Source organism: Phodopus roborovskii, unplaced genomic scaffold, assembly GCF_943737965.1.
Source record: "Phodopus roborovskii unplaced genomic scaffold, PHOROB, whole genome shotgun sequence".
NCBI classification, from domain to species: Eukaryota; Metazoa; Chordata; class Mammalia; order Rodentia; family Cricetidae; genus Phodopus; species Phodopus roborovskii.
The window spans coordinates 1,288,561-1,306,888 of NW_026125546.1; the positions used below are offsets into that span (position 1 = coordinate 1,288,561).

Consider the following 18,328-nt stretch of genomic DNA (forward strand, 5'->3'; position numbering starts at 1 on the left):
TGGTGGCCCACACTTACATTCCTAGTCTTGGGAAGGCAGACCGAAGGATTCCTGTAGTCCCTTGACCAGCATTGCTGAATCAAAAAGCCCTAAGCCATAGAGAGACCTCACCCCTGTCATAAACAGAGAGTGGATAGCTCCTGAGTCACAAAACTCAGAATTGTCTTCTGTCTTCTACACAAATGCATACATGCATGTGCATCCACACAAACTATCACCAAAACACAGACATGTTTAATAGGGACAAAACAGTTTAATAATCACTCATGAGCTTCAGGTTTTTCCCTCTAGGATTGGGGTCTGGTGTTTCCACCTAGTTAGCAATCAAGCATGTATCTCCCGTATGAAGATCTCAAGTATACTGGGCTCAAAAGAAAAGGTCCATGACTGTCATGACTGGTACTATCAAAAGTGCTCATTTCAGTGAGATAAAAACGTAATTTCAAGCTGTGGTGGCACATGCCTTTAATCCCAGTACTCAGGAGGCAAAGTCAGGAGAATCTCTGTATGTTTGAAGCCAGCCTGGTCTATAGAGTGAGTTCCAGAACAGTCAGGGCTACACAGACAAACCTTGTCATGAAAAAAAAAAAAAAAAAAAAAAAAAAAAAAAAAAAGAAAGAAAGAAAAAAGAAAATGTTCTCAAGAACCATGGCTAGGTAAAGACGAGTGGGCAAATGTCAGGGTGTAGGAACATCACAGGCCAACCTTAGCTGGTAGAGGTCCAGCTTGGGGGAAGGATCTCCTGAGAGGGAGGTATAATACCCCCGAACACATGCAAACAGAGGGGAAAGGAGTCGGCCCCTACAACTATCAGGAAAAAACTTTTACTCAGAAGATTTCCACCCACACTAGAGAAAGTCACCTGAGACCCATCAACCGGAATGTCACCTGGAAGTCAGGCAGGCATGGACCACCTGCTGTATGCACTGTGTGCTATAAACTAATCACCAGCTTCCTCCTATGAATTTCATTTATTTAGAGTTTAGCTTTACTACATAATATCAACAGAAAATACGGAGTAGAATCAGAAAATCAGGTGCTGTGAGCTTCTGACATAGTAGGCAAACGCCATTCATCCTGGAAAGCACAGGCAGAACGGAAGTGCCACCAATGAGGAGATGGGGTGTGGGCGTACTCAGGGTTCTGTAAAGATGCTGGTATCACTCGGAATGTCAGATTCAGTTATAAGTGGTGCCCCAAAGGAGACAGGGAGCAGCAGGTCATATTTATAGGCTGGTAACAAGAAAAGCATATGACATTTCTAGACGCTGAAGATGCTCAATGAGGTCTCCCCCATCACCTAGCCATTCTTTTCAAGTCTTGTTGTATTTCAAAACAAGCTCTCTAGGCAAGGTAGATCTGTTTTCTTCTCAAAACAAAAACAAACAAACAAAAAACCAAAAATGAAAACACCAAAAACAAACAAACAAAAAAACAGCCTAAATTCCTTGGGATTCTCTGGATAATCACATTCCTGTCCTTGGTCCAGCTTATGTTAGTGCTAGCTGTGATTTCACATTCTGGAATGAGAAGCACTCAGGAGGACGGAGACATGGTCTTCTGTATTTTTTATTTTGTCAAGTGCAGGCTACCTTTCTGGCACTTTGTATCTGAACATTCTCCACAAAGCTCTCTTCTCTAGGCTGGAGGATAAGGCTTTTGTCAATGAACACAAACAGACCTTGAGGTCTCTACCATAGTGTGGTGACAGATTACACAACAGCTAGGTCTTCATCACCATCTATGTGAAAGAGAACACTTGTCTAGCCCACAAACATTGAAAATGCTAGAAGGAAAATAAGTTACTCAAAAGACAACTGGCTACCCTCTTCCAGCAGAACACTGGCAGGTGTGAAACTGAGGCACTTAAAGTGACTCAAATTATAAACTCAAGACAGGAAGAGAGACTCAGCCCACAGTCTTTCAATTAGGAATCCTGGAAATGACTGTCGCCGATATTCACTTCGCATAGTATTTTAATCAAGGACAGAAGGTGATAAAGAATAAGACACCACTTTCATGTTCAGGGCTAGAGACTACTTTTAAAAATCATGTCCAATAAAATATTTTTATGACTTATTGATGCTATAAAGTGATTGCAACTTGCTATTTAGATTGCAGAAACTAGAGTTTTGTTAACTAAGTAACAGGGTTCCCCTGCATCCCATTTCCTTTCATGGACTAAAGGAAGCTTTTATAAGATTGGCTGTTATTTTGTGTCTGCACCCATACCCTTATAGCTAGCAGAAGGGAGACCCCATGACAATTAGGAACTTAGAGGTACAAAGAGCTAATGTGATGATCACCCTGATTACATAGCAGTTTATTGGTGCAGAACCAGGTCATGATCACTTAATGCAGGAATTAAAAGGTTTGCCAGTGTGGTGGCACATGCAATTAATCCTAGAACTCCAGAGGCAAAGGCAGGTGGATCTCTCTGAGTTTGAAGCCAGCCTGGTACACAAAGTGAGATCTAGGACAGCCAGAGCTGTTACACAGAGAAACCCTGCCTCTAAAAAGCAAAACCAAAACAAATAAACAAAAAAAATTAAAAGGTTGAATTCAACCAGTGAATTGTCTGTCAAAGGGACAGATCAAAGTGCATTTTAAAGTCTGCTTTGATGGTATCAAAATCAGAAAATGAGTCTTACTTCTTCAGGTAATTGTTTCTCTCTGACAGTAAAGTGAGAACATCTTCCAAACCTATTATGGGTCAGCTACATAAGGAACACACCAGTTCCTTCAGTAAGGTTTGGTAAAAACAAAACAAAAAACAGACTGTCACAGCCCACTAAAACATCAAAACATCAGGCATTCCATTTTATGTTCTATTTAAATCAAGACAAGTCCAAATGTATATTTTAAATAGTACTAACCAATATTGATTTACAAGAAAGCAGAAGAAAAGTTCCAGGTGTTAACACCAGGTAGACATTAAAGAAAACTAAAAAATAAAATGCAAGTTATAATAGATTCATAGAAATTCATATATCAAAATTTAATCTAAAATACCATCTGAAAGGTTTGACACAGTATTTTTTAAAGATTATTTTATTTTTCTTATTTTTCATATTGATCCCAGTTCCCCCTCCCTCCCTCTTTCCCTCTCTCCCACCCTCCCATGCTCCCCATCTCCCCCCCCCCCACTCCACATGTAGGGTGATGCCTTCCAGGAGGGATCATCTAAATCTGTCAAGCCATTTGGAGTAGGGACTAGGCCCTCCCTCCTGCTAAGGGAGTATCCCTCCATGGGGAATGGGCTCTCAAAGTCCTTTTGTGCACCAGGAATACATCCCGGTTCCACTGTCTGAGGTCCCTTAGACTGCTCAGTCCTTCTGGCTGAGACCCATGTTCAGGGAGTCTGAGTTGGTTCAATGCTGGATTCCTAGCTATCAGTCTGGGGGTCCATTAGCTCCTCCTTGTTCAGGTCAGCTGTCTCTATGTGTTTCTGGAGCCTGGTCTTGTCCTCCCTCTCTGCATCTGGATTCCAGTTTGGCTCAAACACAATGTATCTTTATATAAGTGCGGACATAGCTAACTAACAAAAGGCCAATTTGGGATGCTATGCAAAATATAAGGTAAATTTGAGAGCATTAAGGAAGGATTACCTTTTGATACAGACTTTAAAGGCTGCTTATGGCTTCTAAGAGACTCATAGTCTTGGTCCCAGCTGGTGGCACCGTTTTGGTGGTGGTGGTGGTGGGGTGGTTGAGGGATCTTTTAGCTACAAGGTTTAGCTGACAGGGCATTGTTTGGGTTATGGCTTGGCAGGTCCAGGCCCTAGCTGTCTGCTTCCCAGCTGCCAATATGACGTGACACTGCCTCATACTTCCTCCCTCACAGAGGCAAGCTGCTTCCTTCACCTTCACGCTCTGTGAGTCCTTAAACCATGAGCCCGCAGAAATCCTTTCTCGCTTAAGCCATTTCCGTCGGACATTCAGCCACAGCCACTATTCAAGTAAGTAACCAATACGCTGCTTCTGGGAAATCCCATTTATAAATAACCCAGTGACTTCTCTCTTGGGTTCACTCTTGCAGCAAAGGAAGATTTGTTATACACGTGCTGCGTACCAATCCAGGAGAACGTCAACAAGGCAACCACAGATTGTTAGGTGGAGTGGGAGGCGGGGAGGGGACAGGACAGCTCACCAAGTCTCTTTCTTGTCTTTGTGTATGTGGAGTGAGCCCATACCTATTGTTTTTATAAGAAGACAATTATGAGTGAAGCCTGTTGGACTATATGGAGGAAGCAAACATTTATGAAACACATTGGTTTTATTCATTACTGAATGACTTCTATTGTTGTTAGACAGGGTCTTGCTTTGTGGCCCAAGCTGGCTTCAAGGTAGCAATTCAATCCCCCTGCCTTAGACTCTCGAGTTCAAGAATATCAGACAAGAAGCTACCACTGGTCTAAAAGGGGTAAAGACATTGGCCGGAATGGCTCAAGTTTTTCTTCTTAGAGGAAGATGAAGATGAAAAGTGAAGATGCCTTCTCCCTCCATTCCATTCAGTTCCAATTTCAGAATGTAGGGCAGCCCCCGCCCAAAAGAGTATATTTAATTATGAAGGCGGAGACATCTGCTTCTTAAACCCCACAGAGTACTGGTTCCTGATAGCTCTTGCCAATGTCATTCTCTGTCTTTTCCTGATCACTGTCTGTCTTTACAGTTAGGAAACTGAAATGCCTATGAGGTGTAAACACGGAGATTTTCCTCACAGCTCTGAGCCATGCTTCCACAGAAGCAGAGGTAGGAGGTGGAGGGGTAGCAGTCTTGTTTTAAGCTGTGTTAAATGACAGCTACAGCTGGTATAGTGTGAGACTGAAGACCACAGTCTGTTCCAGGTTCAAATACGTGTATAGATAAACAGAAAGTCCAAAACAGTGCTGAGGGGAGACTATGGGAGGAGAATGAATATTCAGGCTTTATTTCAGGTCAACTGCTATGCGCCTGTCAGCAGCCACGTGCTTCCCTTTTGTCCTGAGAAGGCCTGTTCCAGTGTGCAGAAGAATTCAGCTCTGCCTGGCTCTTGTTCTTGAACAAAGTTACTTGTTCACTAGCTTCCTAAACGTTCTTAGGTATTTACATTAATTTAAAAACAAAATAACGTATGCATCTTTTCAAAAGCAAAGTAGAAAGGAAAACCACACAGTGACAATAAAATCCACACCAGGCAGTCCTCCTCAGCCTTGTAACCCTTTAGGGTTATTGTCTATACCCTTGGCCACTCTGGACTGTCCTTCTGTGACAGTATTGCTAAGCTGAGGCCAGTCTCTGAGTGGCCTCTGAATGGTCTGCATGCCAGGTGAGTGCTAAGCTTGTGGCCAGTTCAGAGTTAGCAGAGAATGGGCATTCGGGTGCAGTTATCCTTTGTTTTAGCTTTGACTGGGAGGGAGAAATTTCCTTTGTAAGGGTGAAAATTGGGGCTGGGCAAATTCTTGACAAAGAACTACATTCAGGTTTCTTCCAAAGACGGAATGAGTAAAACTGGATGAGAGCAATGTTGTTTGAGCACAGCAAGTTTTCATTTGTCAGAAGCAGAGTTTCTGTGCTCTTTCTCTCCTAAAAGGACAGAGAACTTCCTTTCCCGGCTCCTTAAATCACCTTGTACAGGTTGAAGATGAGGTACAAATTTAGCAATTAAGGAGCCACTTTTACTAGTATAAAAAAAAAATAAGTAGCATGTATCAGGGAGAAAGAGCCTGGGTGTCATGAGATTTCTCTGTTCCTTGGAGAGGAAAATGACCACTCTGTCATCTCATGTCCACAGCACTTGCTTTAGAATGGCTGCCTACCTACCACTGTGGTAGGACCATCTCAGGCAAGAGGTGGGATACGGTGTTCCATTTATGATGTAACACTTAGGTGAAGTCTTCTGTAGAGTCCTGGGTCTCGATGTGGTCTGAGTCATGAGCCACCACGTGAACTCCTCATGTGGCCATCAAGGATTGTACTGAGAGAAAACTAGATGGCATAGTCTCCTGCACAACTAGGCTACAAACCCGAACTGCATGTTACTCCATGGAACATTGTACAACACAACTGTCATTGTGTTATCTGTATACATCTAAGTATAGAAGAGGCACAGCAAGAATGTTATGCAGGAGGAATCTTTCAGCTCCATTATAATCCTATGAACCATCACCATATGTGCAGCCTGTTATTGACTAAAATGTCCTTATGTGACTTGTGACTGTGTATACACTTAAAGTCATGGCAAGTTAAGAATACATATACTTGATATTTACAGGAAAATGAATTCTAAAGGACTATAAAATAGAGCATGGCATCCCATATCAGATGTCCTCGTGTAAAATGTTTCAAATTTCATTAACTCCTGTAAAAGTGTACATATGTCCCTTGGCCACCACTAATGTAATCTTGGACAGAAAACAGAATATTCATGAATTCAAGATAATGTAAGTAGTTGGCAAGAAAAGCACATTGGTGTGAAGAGATAAGTCTCCAACACAGAAGTCCAAATAATGATGTACTATGCTCCTCCTCCTCCATAAGATGGGTGTTTAATTCCCTGTTCCTGGAGTAAGGGCTGTGCTTTGTGATTTGGTTCTGAAGCTCAGAGTACACTAAGAGTGTGGAGAACACAAGGAACTGAGTACAACTATCTTGGCCAGGTGGTCCAGGTTAATACTGGAGGGTTGTGTTTAGAGCAGCTACTCTTACTCTTGATATGACATATGACATGTTCTCATTGAAAGGTGGTGATGTCACACTCACCATTTTTGTTTAGCCGATTTTTTTTTTTTTGGAGACAGGGTCTCTCTGCATAGTCCTGACTGGCCTGGCCTGGAATTCACAGAGACCTTCCTGCTTCTGACTTCAGAGTGTTGGCCTTAAAGAGGTGCATTTGCCATGGCACTGTGCTATATGGAAACAGATTAAGCCAATGTAGTAGTGTTCTACTGCTGTGACAAGACACCATGACCTTGTCAACTCTTTTTTTTTTTTTTTCCCCGCATTTATTTGGGGCTGGCTTACAGTTTCAGAGGTTTAGTCCATTAACATCATGGCTGGGAGCATGACATCATGCAGACAGACATTATACTGGAAAAACAGCTGAGAGTTCTATATCTAGATCTGCAGGCATAAGGAAGGGAGAGCCATTGGGCCTGGCTTGGGCTTTTGAAACCTCAAAATCACCTCCAGTGACACACTTTTTCCAGCAAGGATACACCTCCTAACCCTTTCAAATACTGTCACTCCCTAAACATTTAAGTATATAAGCCTATGAGGGCCAATCTTATAAAAGACACCACAGAGAGACAGTCTAGTAGGCCTGATCAGTATTTCTCAAAACTGCCAGTTTAGGGGAAAACAAATCCCAGAGAAACTGCTGAAAATCTTCAAGAAAGGGTGAGGTGATACTAAGTCACACTAGAAAACATGGCAGGAGAGTTACTAGAAGACAACTACAAAATCTGAATGGTGTGTGTTAAATTCCGTTGGTTCCTTGATTGTGACAAATGTCAACAAGAGGGGACCTGTGAGGAACTCTACTTATCTGTAACTTTTCTATAGATCTAAATTTGCTTTAAAGAAGAAAGGTTATTTACATTCAAAAGATTAACATCCTGCTATGCTGACGTAACAGAGTTCCTATGTATCAATCAATACATCTCCTTTTCCTTCATGCTCACACACATCTATTCGCCAAGCCATATGGCAGGAGTAACTTTCTTGAAACAAGACTATTCCATCTTTAAAGCCAAATGTAGTCAGACCTATTTTTGGAGTCTTAGATTTCTCAGGAATAGTTGGGTCATGCCCTCAGTAATGTGTCACAAATGCTTAAAAGATAACATCCAAAAACCCAAAGTTCTCAGCGGCTTGAAAAGATGTGACATCCTTCAGCTTCCTGTGCAATATGCGAACACTGCATGTGGCTGTTATTCAGGAATGAGTGATAAGGCAGCACATTCATCTCTGAAAGTAACATCTTGTGTGTGTCAGACAACCCACAGCAGCATTCGTACTGATCGGCTGTTCTCAGGAGGCGGGGGGAGGGATAGTGACACTGATATGTCACTATTCCACATTGGAAATGGGATTGCTTCCCTGATATGCCTCACCGTTCCATCAGAATGATAAGAAATGATGTTTCTGGGAAAACACAGCATTTTTTCCCCATAATGGTCTCAGTTATTTTATTTGAGGGAAGACAAAAAAGTTGGTATCAAAGAAGCTTACTTAAAAAAAGTACTTTAAAGTTCCTAGAATTGTTAGTAAGAATTGTATTTTGTTAACTTTGTAACTGCACAATTTGAAAAGTTGAGCTAATAATTTAATTAACCAAATAACAAATTGGCTGGAATTACTTCTCTACAAACTCACAGAGATCTGCCTGCCTCAGCCTCCTAGGATTAAAGTCATGGACCACCAACACCTGGCTACTTCTCTACTTTTAAAGTAAAGAGTGCAAAGGGCATTAAATACATAAAGGCTTAAAATCAAGATTCACAGGTCACACGTTCTATACCTGTATTGATTTCCAGCATAAGAGGAACACATGCTTTCTGACAATAAGCATTTGCTGTGGAACTTTAGTGAACATAGATGAGAACCCTAACATTATTGAGGTGAGTGGAGTCTACAATGAATGTGGGTAGATCATTCTAATTTTAGTCATAAGTAGTCCACAAAATATGTACTTCCCATCATATAGAGTACTGTGTGTGTAAATAATGAAAACAGTCCCTTTGTCAGTTAAAGACACATCAATCATTAGGCTACTGGGCATTTATCAATCATCTCTTTCTATTCAACATAACTCTGCAAGGTATGGAAAATTCTTATTTAATAAGCCTGGGAACAGAGGACGCCAGAAGTGAGGGAACAGAATCAAGGTCCTTCAGCTTAAACAAGAGTCATTACTGACTCCCTGGCCACCTCCAATGCCTCAACTCTTTCCTGCATATGTTCCAGCTTTGTTTTTAATGTATTTTACATGTTTTTAAATTTCATTATCATTTAATTACAATATTTCTCCCTTTCCTTTCCTCCCTCCAAGACCTTCCATATAGCCCTTCCAACTCTCCTTCAAATCCATGGCCTTAAAGAAACTATTATTGCATGCATATAACACACACACACACACACACACACACACACACACACACACACACACACTTAAAGATAATCTATTTAGTCCATAAAATGCTACTTGTATGCATGTTTTCAGGGCTGACTATTTGCACTAGTCAACCAGGTGACGTGCTTTCCTGGGGAAGACCGCTCCTCCTGCTCCTACCCTTCCTCGGTTGCTGGAAGTTCATGGTCTTTATCTTCCTTTAAGGCTTCTAAATTTCTAGGCCTAAATTTCTAATAGAGTTGGCTGGTGGATTTATGATGTTTGTTCTAGTGTTAAAATTCTTGCATGATCTGCATACAGAAAAACAGATTGCCAACTTACAATGTATTCGTCAAAATGAGGTAATTAGCACTACTGGTCTTTACTAAATTTTCTGATGATGGAGATCTATGTAGATTTTCATCCATTTCTCTCAAATCCTTTCAGTCTAATTTATTAGCCAGGACTAGTGAGTTTGCCATTTTCAATGTTCCTACAGAAGATGTAGTGTTCTCTATACAAACAATATATTTAACTCTTTGCCTTCTGTAGACTCTATAACTTGTTTTTAGATATTAATAATGCAGTGGATGCCATTTTGTGGATATGAAAGTAATCAAGACATTTATTTTAATTCACATTCTTAAAATACAATTTTAGACAAACAGTACTTATAAGCACATTTATAACATGGTAGCCATAAATATAAATGAAATGTATAATTATATATATTTCACACATTTTAGGCATTAAATTTTGAAAATACATAAACATGAATAGTTGAAAAGGATGTACCTTCACAAAAAGTGCTACAAGATGTTCACATTTATATCAATAATAAGGCATATTTCCTATGTAGATGCTTTATGAAAACTCTATAAAGACCTAGTTTAATCATTAACCTCACATGGTAATGTTAATTGTAAATGAATTACATTTTTTATCAGTACAAATGTTCCTTTAACTTTAAACAACACAGTACTCTTTATCAAGACCATACCACACCTATTAAATGAACATGCACAGCACATTAAAATTAAAATAATTCTTGTACTTTTCTGCACAGTGTTTAGTTTTCCTGATATTCTTTGTTAAAAAATATACTTAAAACTTTGGCACAGGATTAATACATTATAACTAATTAAAAGAAATGCCAACTTTTTCATGGCACAGAAATTCTCCTGTTATTATTTACCAAATCTCTTATAGTTCACTGACCAATGGCAGACCTGCCTAGTTTTATTTAGAATAAATAATGAATATTCAAGAAGGACAAGTCATATTTGGGTGTCTGCCTACACTCTAAGTGGAAAGTAGTGAAACTGAGTGAATTTTACCAGTTAAACACCACCAACTGTACTGCGGCCAACAAATCCCTAAACAAGTCTTATCAGCAATGATAAGTATCATCATGAGATGCTTTCATTAGGAGGCAGAGGAGGCGAAAGGAGATGCAGGTCTCCCAAACCAGGGACATGTGCAGTAAGGGAAACGAACCAACTGAGGCACATGTGGGAAAACCTCTTTGAAAACTTGTCCAAGCATTCCCAGAGGGGATGAGAAGGGGGACAAGAGGAGGGGCAGAGCCACCCTGCAGGAGCTTGGAGAGAGCCACATGGGTCTAAGCAAACCATGGTGCCCCCTTTAGGGCATTCTTGAATTAGTAAATAGTCAATGATGCTTATGAGAAGATTCAAATTTCCCCATCAGTTTGTCTAAATTGACAACGAAAAGTTTACCTTAACTGGAAGCTTCCTTTTGACCCCACTCCCAAACATTGCAGGAGCTGTTAAGGGAGTAACATGACAACCTGCTCGGAACCCCAAAAGCACCTCCACACTTGCTCTAGACTCAGACTGCAGAGTCTTGGTAACCAGCGGGAAGCCTTGCTTTTCTTTCTACGTTGTGTCTTCAGAGGCAGCAAAAGCACTCTGTGCCTCTTATAAGTTCAACAGCTTCACTTTTCTACCTATCTGAGGGGGAAGCACAGGTGGTCTGAATTCATAGTTTTTCCCTTTATTCAATTGTTAACATCAATGTTGACATAAATTCACTTTATTCTGAAGAATAAAACCATGAACATGATGTCATTTTATGATCCCTGCTTGCCTCAAGGCCTTCAAGGGCAAAATGACAAGGAACACCAAACAGGTCCAATGAAATAGGCAAACTCTTTTTCTTTTAAAGCTGTTAAGGTACACATAGACACAAAGACTACAAATCACAGAGTACTGAATTTTCAAGAGTGAAATCATACCAGAATCTGGATAAGTTGTCGCCAACATCGTATGACAATAAGTGGTCAGGAAGGTCGCTGACAGTGTCCTGCACTGCCAGCACATGTGGGGCCAAGGTGAAGGGCACGTCACTCAGGAGCTCAGCTGTTAGTGAGTTGTTTTCCAGCGTCTGGCCTGCCTCATTTCCTGTCTTGGGGCCTGCTACAGTCACACTGGATGTGTCTTCTTTGCCGGTCTAAAAATACATATATATTTAAAACATTTAGAACATATGAACTGTGAGGTTTGGTAATGGTAAATATGGTATCAGTACATCAAAAAGCCCGGGGAATGTGGAATATATAAATTTGAACATAAGTATTTACCCACTTGAGAGATAAATCCGTCCAAATCTCTCCAAGATTTAAAATTCATATAGTCTGGTCTTATTCAGAGTGGCCATCCACAGCTCCCATAAACAAAAATTCATTCTTGTTATTTCCCTGGTCCTGAGGTGTCTCCAGAGCCTGTCTCAGCTCTCACATACGCCTGGGGGTGCCTTCAGGCTCTGCTCCGTGCTCAGTTTTTGTGTGAAGTGTCATATCAGAGTTGCCCACTTTGGAACGCTCATGAGGCAAACTGCACAAGATCTCATTAGGTGTTCTGGTGTGTGCTCTCGTTTGTGGCTACTCCATTTACATTCTATCTTTAAGCAGATGCTAGCTAGCATCCTCAAATCAAGTGATCGATGCCTCTGCAGCCCTTGCCTGACACAGTGTACTGCTCTGTCGTGACATACACTTGAGGTGTGCACCATGAGTATGGGCTGGAACCCACAAGTTATTGCCCAAACTTTCAAATAAATATTGAGTACCTTGCTTGATTTCTTTTCAACTGTCCTATCTTATACACACTAGTTTATCAAAAGGCATGTACTAATTAGGATGTTCAGAGCAGCATCTGTCATATGGCCAAATCCCAGAACTACAAAAACCCATTAATACTTTGAGTGGACAGGAAGTAAGTATCTGTACATAGCAGTGAAAATGAATGGCTTGCTACTACAAGCAGCTGAAATGTGAGGCAAGTAATCTCAGAGAACAAAAATCTTTTTCTTATCTTTAACCTCATGCAGAATAATTCTCATCTTCACAAAGACCTACCAGGCCCCCCTTGAGCAGGTCTTGACTTGTTATCCCTAGATATCCTGCCCTGGCCAACTCTTCTCCAATTCTACTGTAGCCTGGCTCTTGTTATTCACTCCCAGGCTGTTTCTACTGAGATCGTTGCGTCTGCTCCTCTGTCCAGGAGACTGTCCTCTCACATCTGCACTGACCGCGCCTGTCTTGATCCATCTGTCACCATCCGAGAGAGGCCTTTTCTCACTCCTTACTTAAACTGAACACTACCCTCTCACCTCTATTCTGTATTCCCCGTCTCTCCCACTTCTGCCTTTGCCTCTGGCCCTTAGTGTCTGGTCATATGACTCAGTCTAATCATCAGCTCTTAGAAGCCGGTTTTCTCTCCCATGCTCACGGCTCTATCATCAGTACCCAGTGCTCAAGAATGTCCACTGCACTAAAGAAAGCAGAGAGCGAGCTTAGATTCTAATGATGACAGATGCTCACAGCTTCCTTGTCTAAGGAGAGCAATCTTACAGAGAAACAGTATTTCCATCAGACATTTTATTAAGTTGACAATACATGAAAGGATACATTCATTATCAATGAAGAAATCGGTAAATTCTCACAAACTGAATGGGAATGTGTAGCTAGCACTGTGATCAAGATACAGCATACATAGGATTCTTTTCTAGCCTCAGTATAGTCTCCCTCAGTCACCATCATGAATTCTAACAGTAATGAACGGATGGATCTGTGTTTGGATTTTCAACGAATGTCACTACTCAGGATGGAAGCTTTTGCTTTGGACTTCTTTCCATCAATATTATGTGCATAGGATGTATCTATACTGTTACGTATTGCATGAACACATTTTAGGAATTATTAGTGCAGAAGATGTATACTAACTGAGATCCCAGGAGTCTTCTGGTTGTTATTTTGACAGTGGGCATTGGGCATTGGGTACGGGGAAGGGTAACCAGTAAAGAAATCGAGAAGATAACTGGGAACAGACAGGCTGTCATGCTGATTAAGGTTGTTACAGCAAAGGTGAGATGACATGAATGAATTCTGGATAGAGTTTAGTATAAATTCAACAGGATTTGCTGGTGAAATGAGGTGGGGTAGGAACGAGAGTGTAGAAGTTCTTGGCCTGACAATGAGAAGGATGGAGTCAATCAGTTACTGGGACAGGGGGGTGCTGTGAACAGGTTTGGGCAGCAACACTGAGAGAGCGTGGTGGTGGCTTGAGATGTCTGAAAGCCATCAAGTAGAACTTTTAGTAGAAAGACATAGGATGTCAGTCTGCAGCCGCGAGGCCTGCTGAACAAAGTGGGGGGGGGGTGAAGGACAATATTCCTAGGTGCTATACTGTATATGGGCAGAGACAAGTTGGCTTTTAGAAAGGTGTATGGTACCCAGGGAAGCTTCTTTCCATGTTTGCTTTTATTACAAGATTGGAGAAATGGTTATAATGAGAAGAAAAAAATTAGTAATAATGAGGTTGGGGAAATAGTTATAATGAGAAAGATCAGTAGAAAAGGAAGTGTTCTCTTCCTAAGATGTCCAGGACAGTCTAGATGAAGGACCTTAAGAAACATTAGTTTAGGGAGTGACTTGGACTCAACAAATCTTTCAAGTCATGCCTATTAATAGTGGTCTTATAATATTGTTTAATAATTTCAGAACAATACTATTCTGCTTATCTATAAACATAAGATTATTTAATCCATATAACAATTTAAAAAATGGTACACAACACCAAAGAACTTTCTTAGTCTGCAATGAAAACCAATAAATAGACTATCCACTGTTATGAGAAAGCCTATTACATAGATACAGGAATGTGGGGCACAGGTCCTAACTTAACTCTAACCGGTCTTCTCAATGCCAAGTATACTAGGGTCAGTCAAATGCGTGGAAAGTAGTGAAGAATGACAGTCATTCCAGACATGTAAAGGGCTTCCCTATGTGCTGGCTTGTGTGTGCACCATCAAACCCTCAAGATCACATATGTGCCAGGGCTTAGGTTACCCCAAATCAAGATAGTAGAATAGGCACGAGCACACGTTCTAGCTCAGACTATTGGGGTAGAAAGCCTAGAACAATAAGCAAATGGTCTGGGATAATCTAACTTCTCCTTTTCTTTAAGCCGGGATATCAGGTCAAGAACAGGCCCTTTCCTTTTCCGTTTTATTTCTTCCTTGTTTCTCAATCTCAGTAGAAAGTCCTTACCAGATTAGTTCATTTTCTACTCTAGCCAATCTCCCTCTCTACCTTCCTCCTTCCCTTCTTTTGTCCTTTCTGTTACACATTATATAGCCCTGGCTGTTCTAGAACTCACTAAGTAGACCAAGTTGCCCTCAAACTTACAGAGATGCTCCTGCCTCTGCCCCGCAAGTGCTGGGATTAAAGGCTTTTGTTACCACACCTGACCAACCTCTTTTTGGCCTGTGAACAGAGCACTATCGTTTCATTAATCAAACTGTCCCTTCCCAAGGGCATTCTTGAAGTCTCACCTCCTCCACTAAGGAGGTGGCGTACGATTCCTTAACATTCTCCTTTCTAAACACAGAACTTTGAAGGCTTGAGTCTAGCACCAGGATTTATTCCCTTTTGTGCTTTTGCCAACCCTCTTCCATTTCCTTTAAAGATCATTCTTGTCTGGCAAAAACCAGCTTCCTAAAGGGCAAGAATATACCAGATCACATCTGGTACTATAAAGAACCTGGTATATGTGACATCTTGTTCCAGTTGTCCTGATAGAGCAGCCATCTGGGCCCTAGCCCTCCAGTCTGTACAGTGAGTGATAAGAGGCGAAATGACCGAAAACAGTGGGGATGACAAGGAGAGCAACCATCATGGACTGACCATGTACCAGGAGCCATGCGCTACACAGCAGCTCTTAAGGCATTCACTCACTGATGTTCTGTCATGGTCCTACAGGGTATGTGCTATGTGAAAGGTAAGGCGACAGTGAGACAGGATGTTTAAGGAAGATGCCTCAATACACATAGACTGTCAGTAGTGAACTGGAGAATCAAGCCAATGGTCGCTTAATAATCTGTTCTATGAACCTATACATTTCAGACATGCTCTGCAGAGACGCAACTGTGTAGCGACAGTTCATGACATAATATCAGAAAGGAAAAGACAATAGTCACTAAGTAGCGTATCTTGGCTTAACTTAGAAGGAAAAAAAGATTCTAATGTCTTTTTCTGTTAGGAAGAAAGGACAGAGAAAACATCCTGCAGACAGACTAAAAAGAGATGGAAAAGCAACTGTAACTTAAGATAAATTCACTCCATGGGAACAAGTCTACCAGCAGTCTGGCTAAGCCATGGGAAAACCATGGACAGTGAAAGACTCCGAGCTGATGACGGCTGTGGCAGATAGGAAAGTGTGTGAGAACGCTGTACCACACTATCCCTTCTGTCTTTGCACAAGTCTGAAATTTTTCCTACATCCAAGTTCTGAAAGTTTTATTGAGTTAAAAAATACCAGAAACAGTAATCTACCAAATGCCTTCTAAACCGATCTAAATTTCAGCTGTGCTGGATGGATGGCTCCATCCTCCATCTCTTAACAGTTGGCGTAGTACAACGTTACAGTCTCCAAGGAGGCTGCCTGCCCTCTTGGCAGCAGGGTGAGTGCCATGATGCAGCTGCTGTTGGCATGCTGAGAGCTGGAAGGAGAGAAATTATAAGGCAAAACAAGAATAAGTCGCAAAGAAAATGTGAGTCAAAATTCAAGGGCCCCATACCAGCTAAACCAGATCACTAAGCCTCTAGCTTGGCAGCTTGTGGAGGTGGGGGCTGAGGGCTGGAACAGGTGCACCCCTTCTCTGCAGAAAGCAACCCTCACTCAGACACGAGGCTTGTGATTTTTTTTTACATTTGCATAATGAAATGGATCTTTACTGGGAAGAATTAGTATGTTAACCACAATGGGGCAGAAGAAAAGAATCAATTAGCCTTTTGGTTAATAGCCAAAGTGCAGATGACGATTTCAAACATGATGTTCATACAGCAGACTCGCTGCTCTGTGAGGCGTCCTGCTCATAGAAAGGGCACTGGGTGTCATGGTTCTAGGTGCTCGGTTCCTTCATCCAGCTTCAACACTTCTTTTCCAAGGCAGTGTTTTCCCTCATATTGTTAAAGATGAGGAAACAGTGCCAGGTTTTGTTTTTAATCTCAGAGAGAAAATTTAAGCCCTTATCTATATTACCAACAACCACGTTTACAACAAGCTGTTTTCCTTTGTTTGTGTGAAAACAATTTCTTGGCCACCAGGTAACTTGTTAAGGACTGGCTGGCTAAATTTCCATTGAGTTCCTTCTGATGAAAAGGTTTATAGGCACTATTCCGCCTTCTCGACTGCAAAAGGGTCATAAAAATTCATGAAGTTCCATTTGAAGAGTCTTCTAAGAGATTAAGAAAAAAAAAAAAAAAAAAAAAAAAACCCACTCCAAGGATACAAGGCATATGACTCTTTTCAGGAAAGGCCCAGAAACGCAGTTACTTCCCCAGAGCAGCAGACTGTTGGTGGCATCCCTATAAACCCCTCTCCTAGGTGTTGGAGCAAGGAACTTCAGGCTTTAGACAGCTACACTTTCCCCAGGACAAAAGCCCAGTCACTACCATGGAATCTGCTGGGAGGCACCTTACTGACACTCGTCTGTTAACTCATCCCTAAGCAAACTGTGAACGTTGAGTAATACAAACCCCCTACATTTAGCACTATAAGACGGCCGCCTGCCCTTTCTCCAACCCAGGCTTTAGACAGAGATCAAAGACGGGCCTGGAAGAACACAATATTGATGCACTGAAATTGAAAAATCAACCTCCACCAAAATAGCAACACAACTCATTGAAAGAATATGAAACCAGGCACAAACCAAAGCAGGTAGCCCTACCAGGCATAGTTCGAGGTCACAAGTCACACAGAGAAAAGGCACTATCAAGCTCTGGCCTTCCATGTCTTTAAACTGTAATGTCTATAAATAAAAGACATGCTTCTTTGAACAATAGCTTGAACAAGTAACAGTGTCATTTTATCTCCCCAGATAGCCATCCATTCTATTCTGGCTTCAGCTGGTATCTGCTTTCATTACATCAGCTTCTAGCTGGTGGGGTGAGGTACAGGGGCAAATCTGAGTTAGAAGCACCAGGGGACAGAGGTCAGAAGGTGACACAAGCTTTAGCACAGATAAGGGAAGGGTGTTCAAGCTGCTATTGCCACTGTCTCTTTGTTTTCTTTTAAGTCAGTTGCTAATGGATGTCTGCCTGGCTACAAAAAGTGCCAGAGATTCATCTTTCTTTGCCCCTTGCAATTCTGGAAGCTTCCAGTAATAGCTCTTTTCACTTGGAATAACTTATATTATAAAAGTAGAGGCTGCTTTCTATTTTTCTCACAATCTGTAATGAGGAGACCAGTACCTGACATAATACATGCCCAATCAACACAACATTTTAAATTAAACCAAACCTGTCCCCTCCCCCCCCCCCCCCCCCCCCCCCCCCGCCGTTTCTCAGTGCTCTTGGTACAGAATTGATCCTTACTCATTGTTTTGGTATTAGAAGTGGAATCCAGAGACTCAATCCCGGGAAGAATGTACTCTATCACACAGGTTCACATCCGTCAAGACTTGGTTTTAATTGAGGGGTTAGGTGACAGAAATAAGCAAAAGTCTAGAACATTTTGCCACAGATATAAATAAATTAGGCAGGCGAGAATAATCCACAAAAACCATGTTTGCTATGTGGCCTGAGCACTAACTCCCTGGGGGCTAGAGATCCCAGGCCAAGGAGCTGGTTTCAGTAGCAAATTGAAGACTGGGTTCTTCACTCTAAGAGGGGGGCCTGGAGAGATGCTGTTCCCTCTGTTCCCTCTCCTTTTCT

The 18,328-nt window shown here is 41.5% G+C and overlaps 1 protein-coding gene across 1 annotated transcript in view; it reads right to left on the reverse strand.

The window, feature by feature from the left end:
• Nucleotides 1-11,125: 11,125 nt before the first annotated feature.
• Nucleotides 11,126-18,328, reverse strand: part of Umad1 (UBAP1-MVB12-associated (UMA) domain containing 1) — a 154,376-nt gene continuing 147,173 nt past the window's right edge. Inside the window, exon 4 of the mRNA XM_051177124.1 lies at nucleotides 11,126-11,562. Within this exon, the coding sequence (XP_051033081.1) occupies nucleotides 11,305-11,562 (258 nt within the window). The 3' untranslated portion in view covers nucleotides 11,126-11,304. The remainder of the gene's footprint in view (nucleotides 11,563-18,328) is intronic.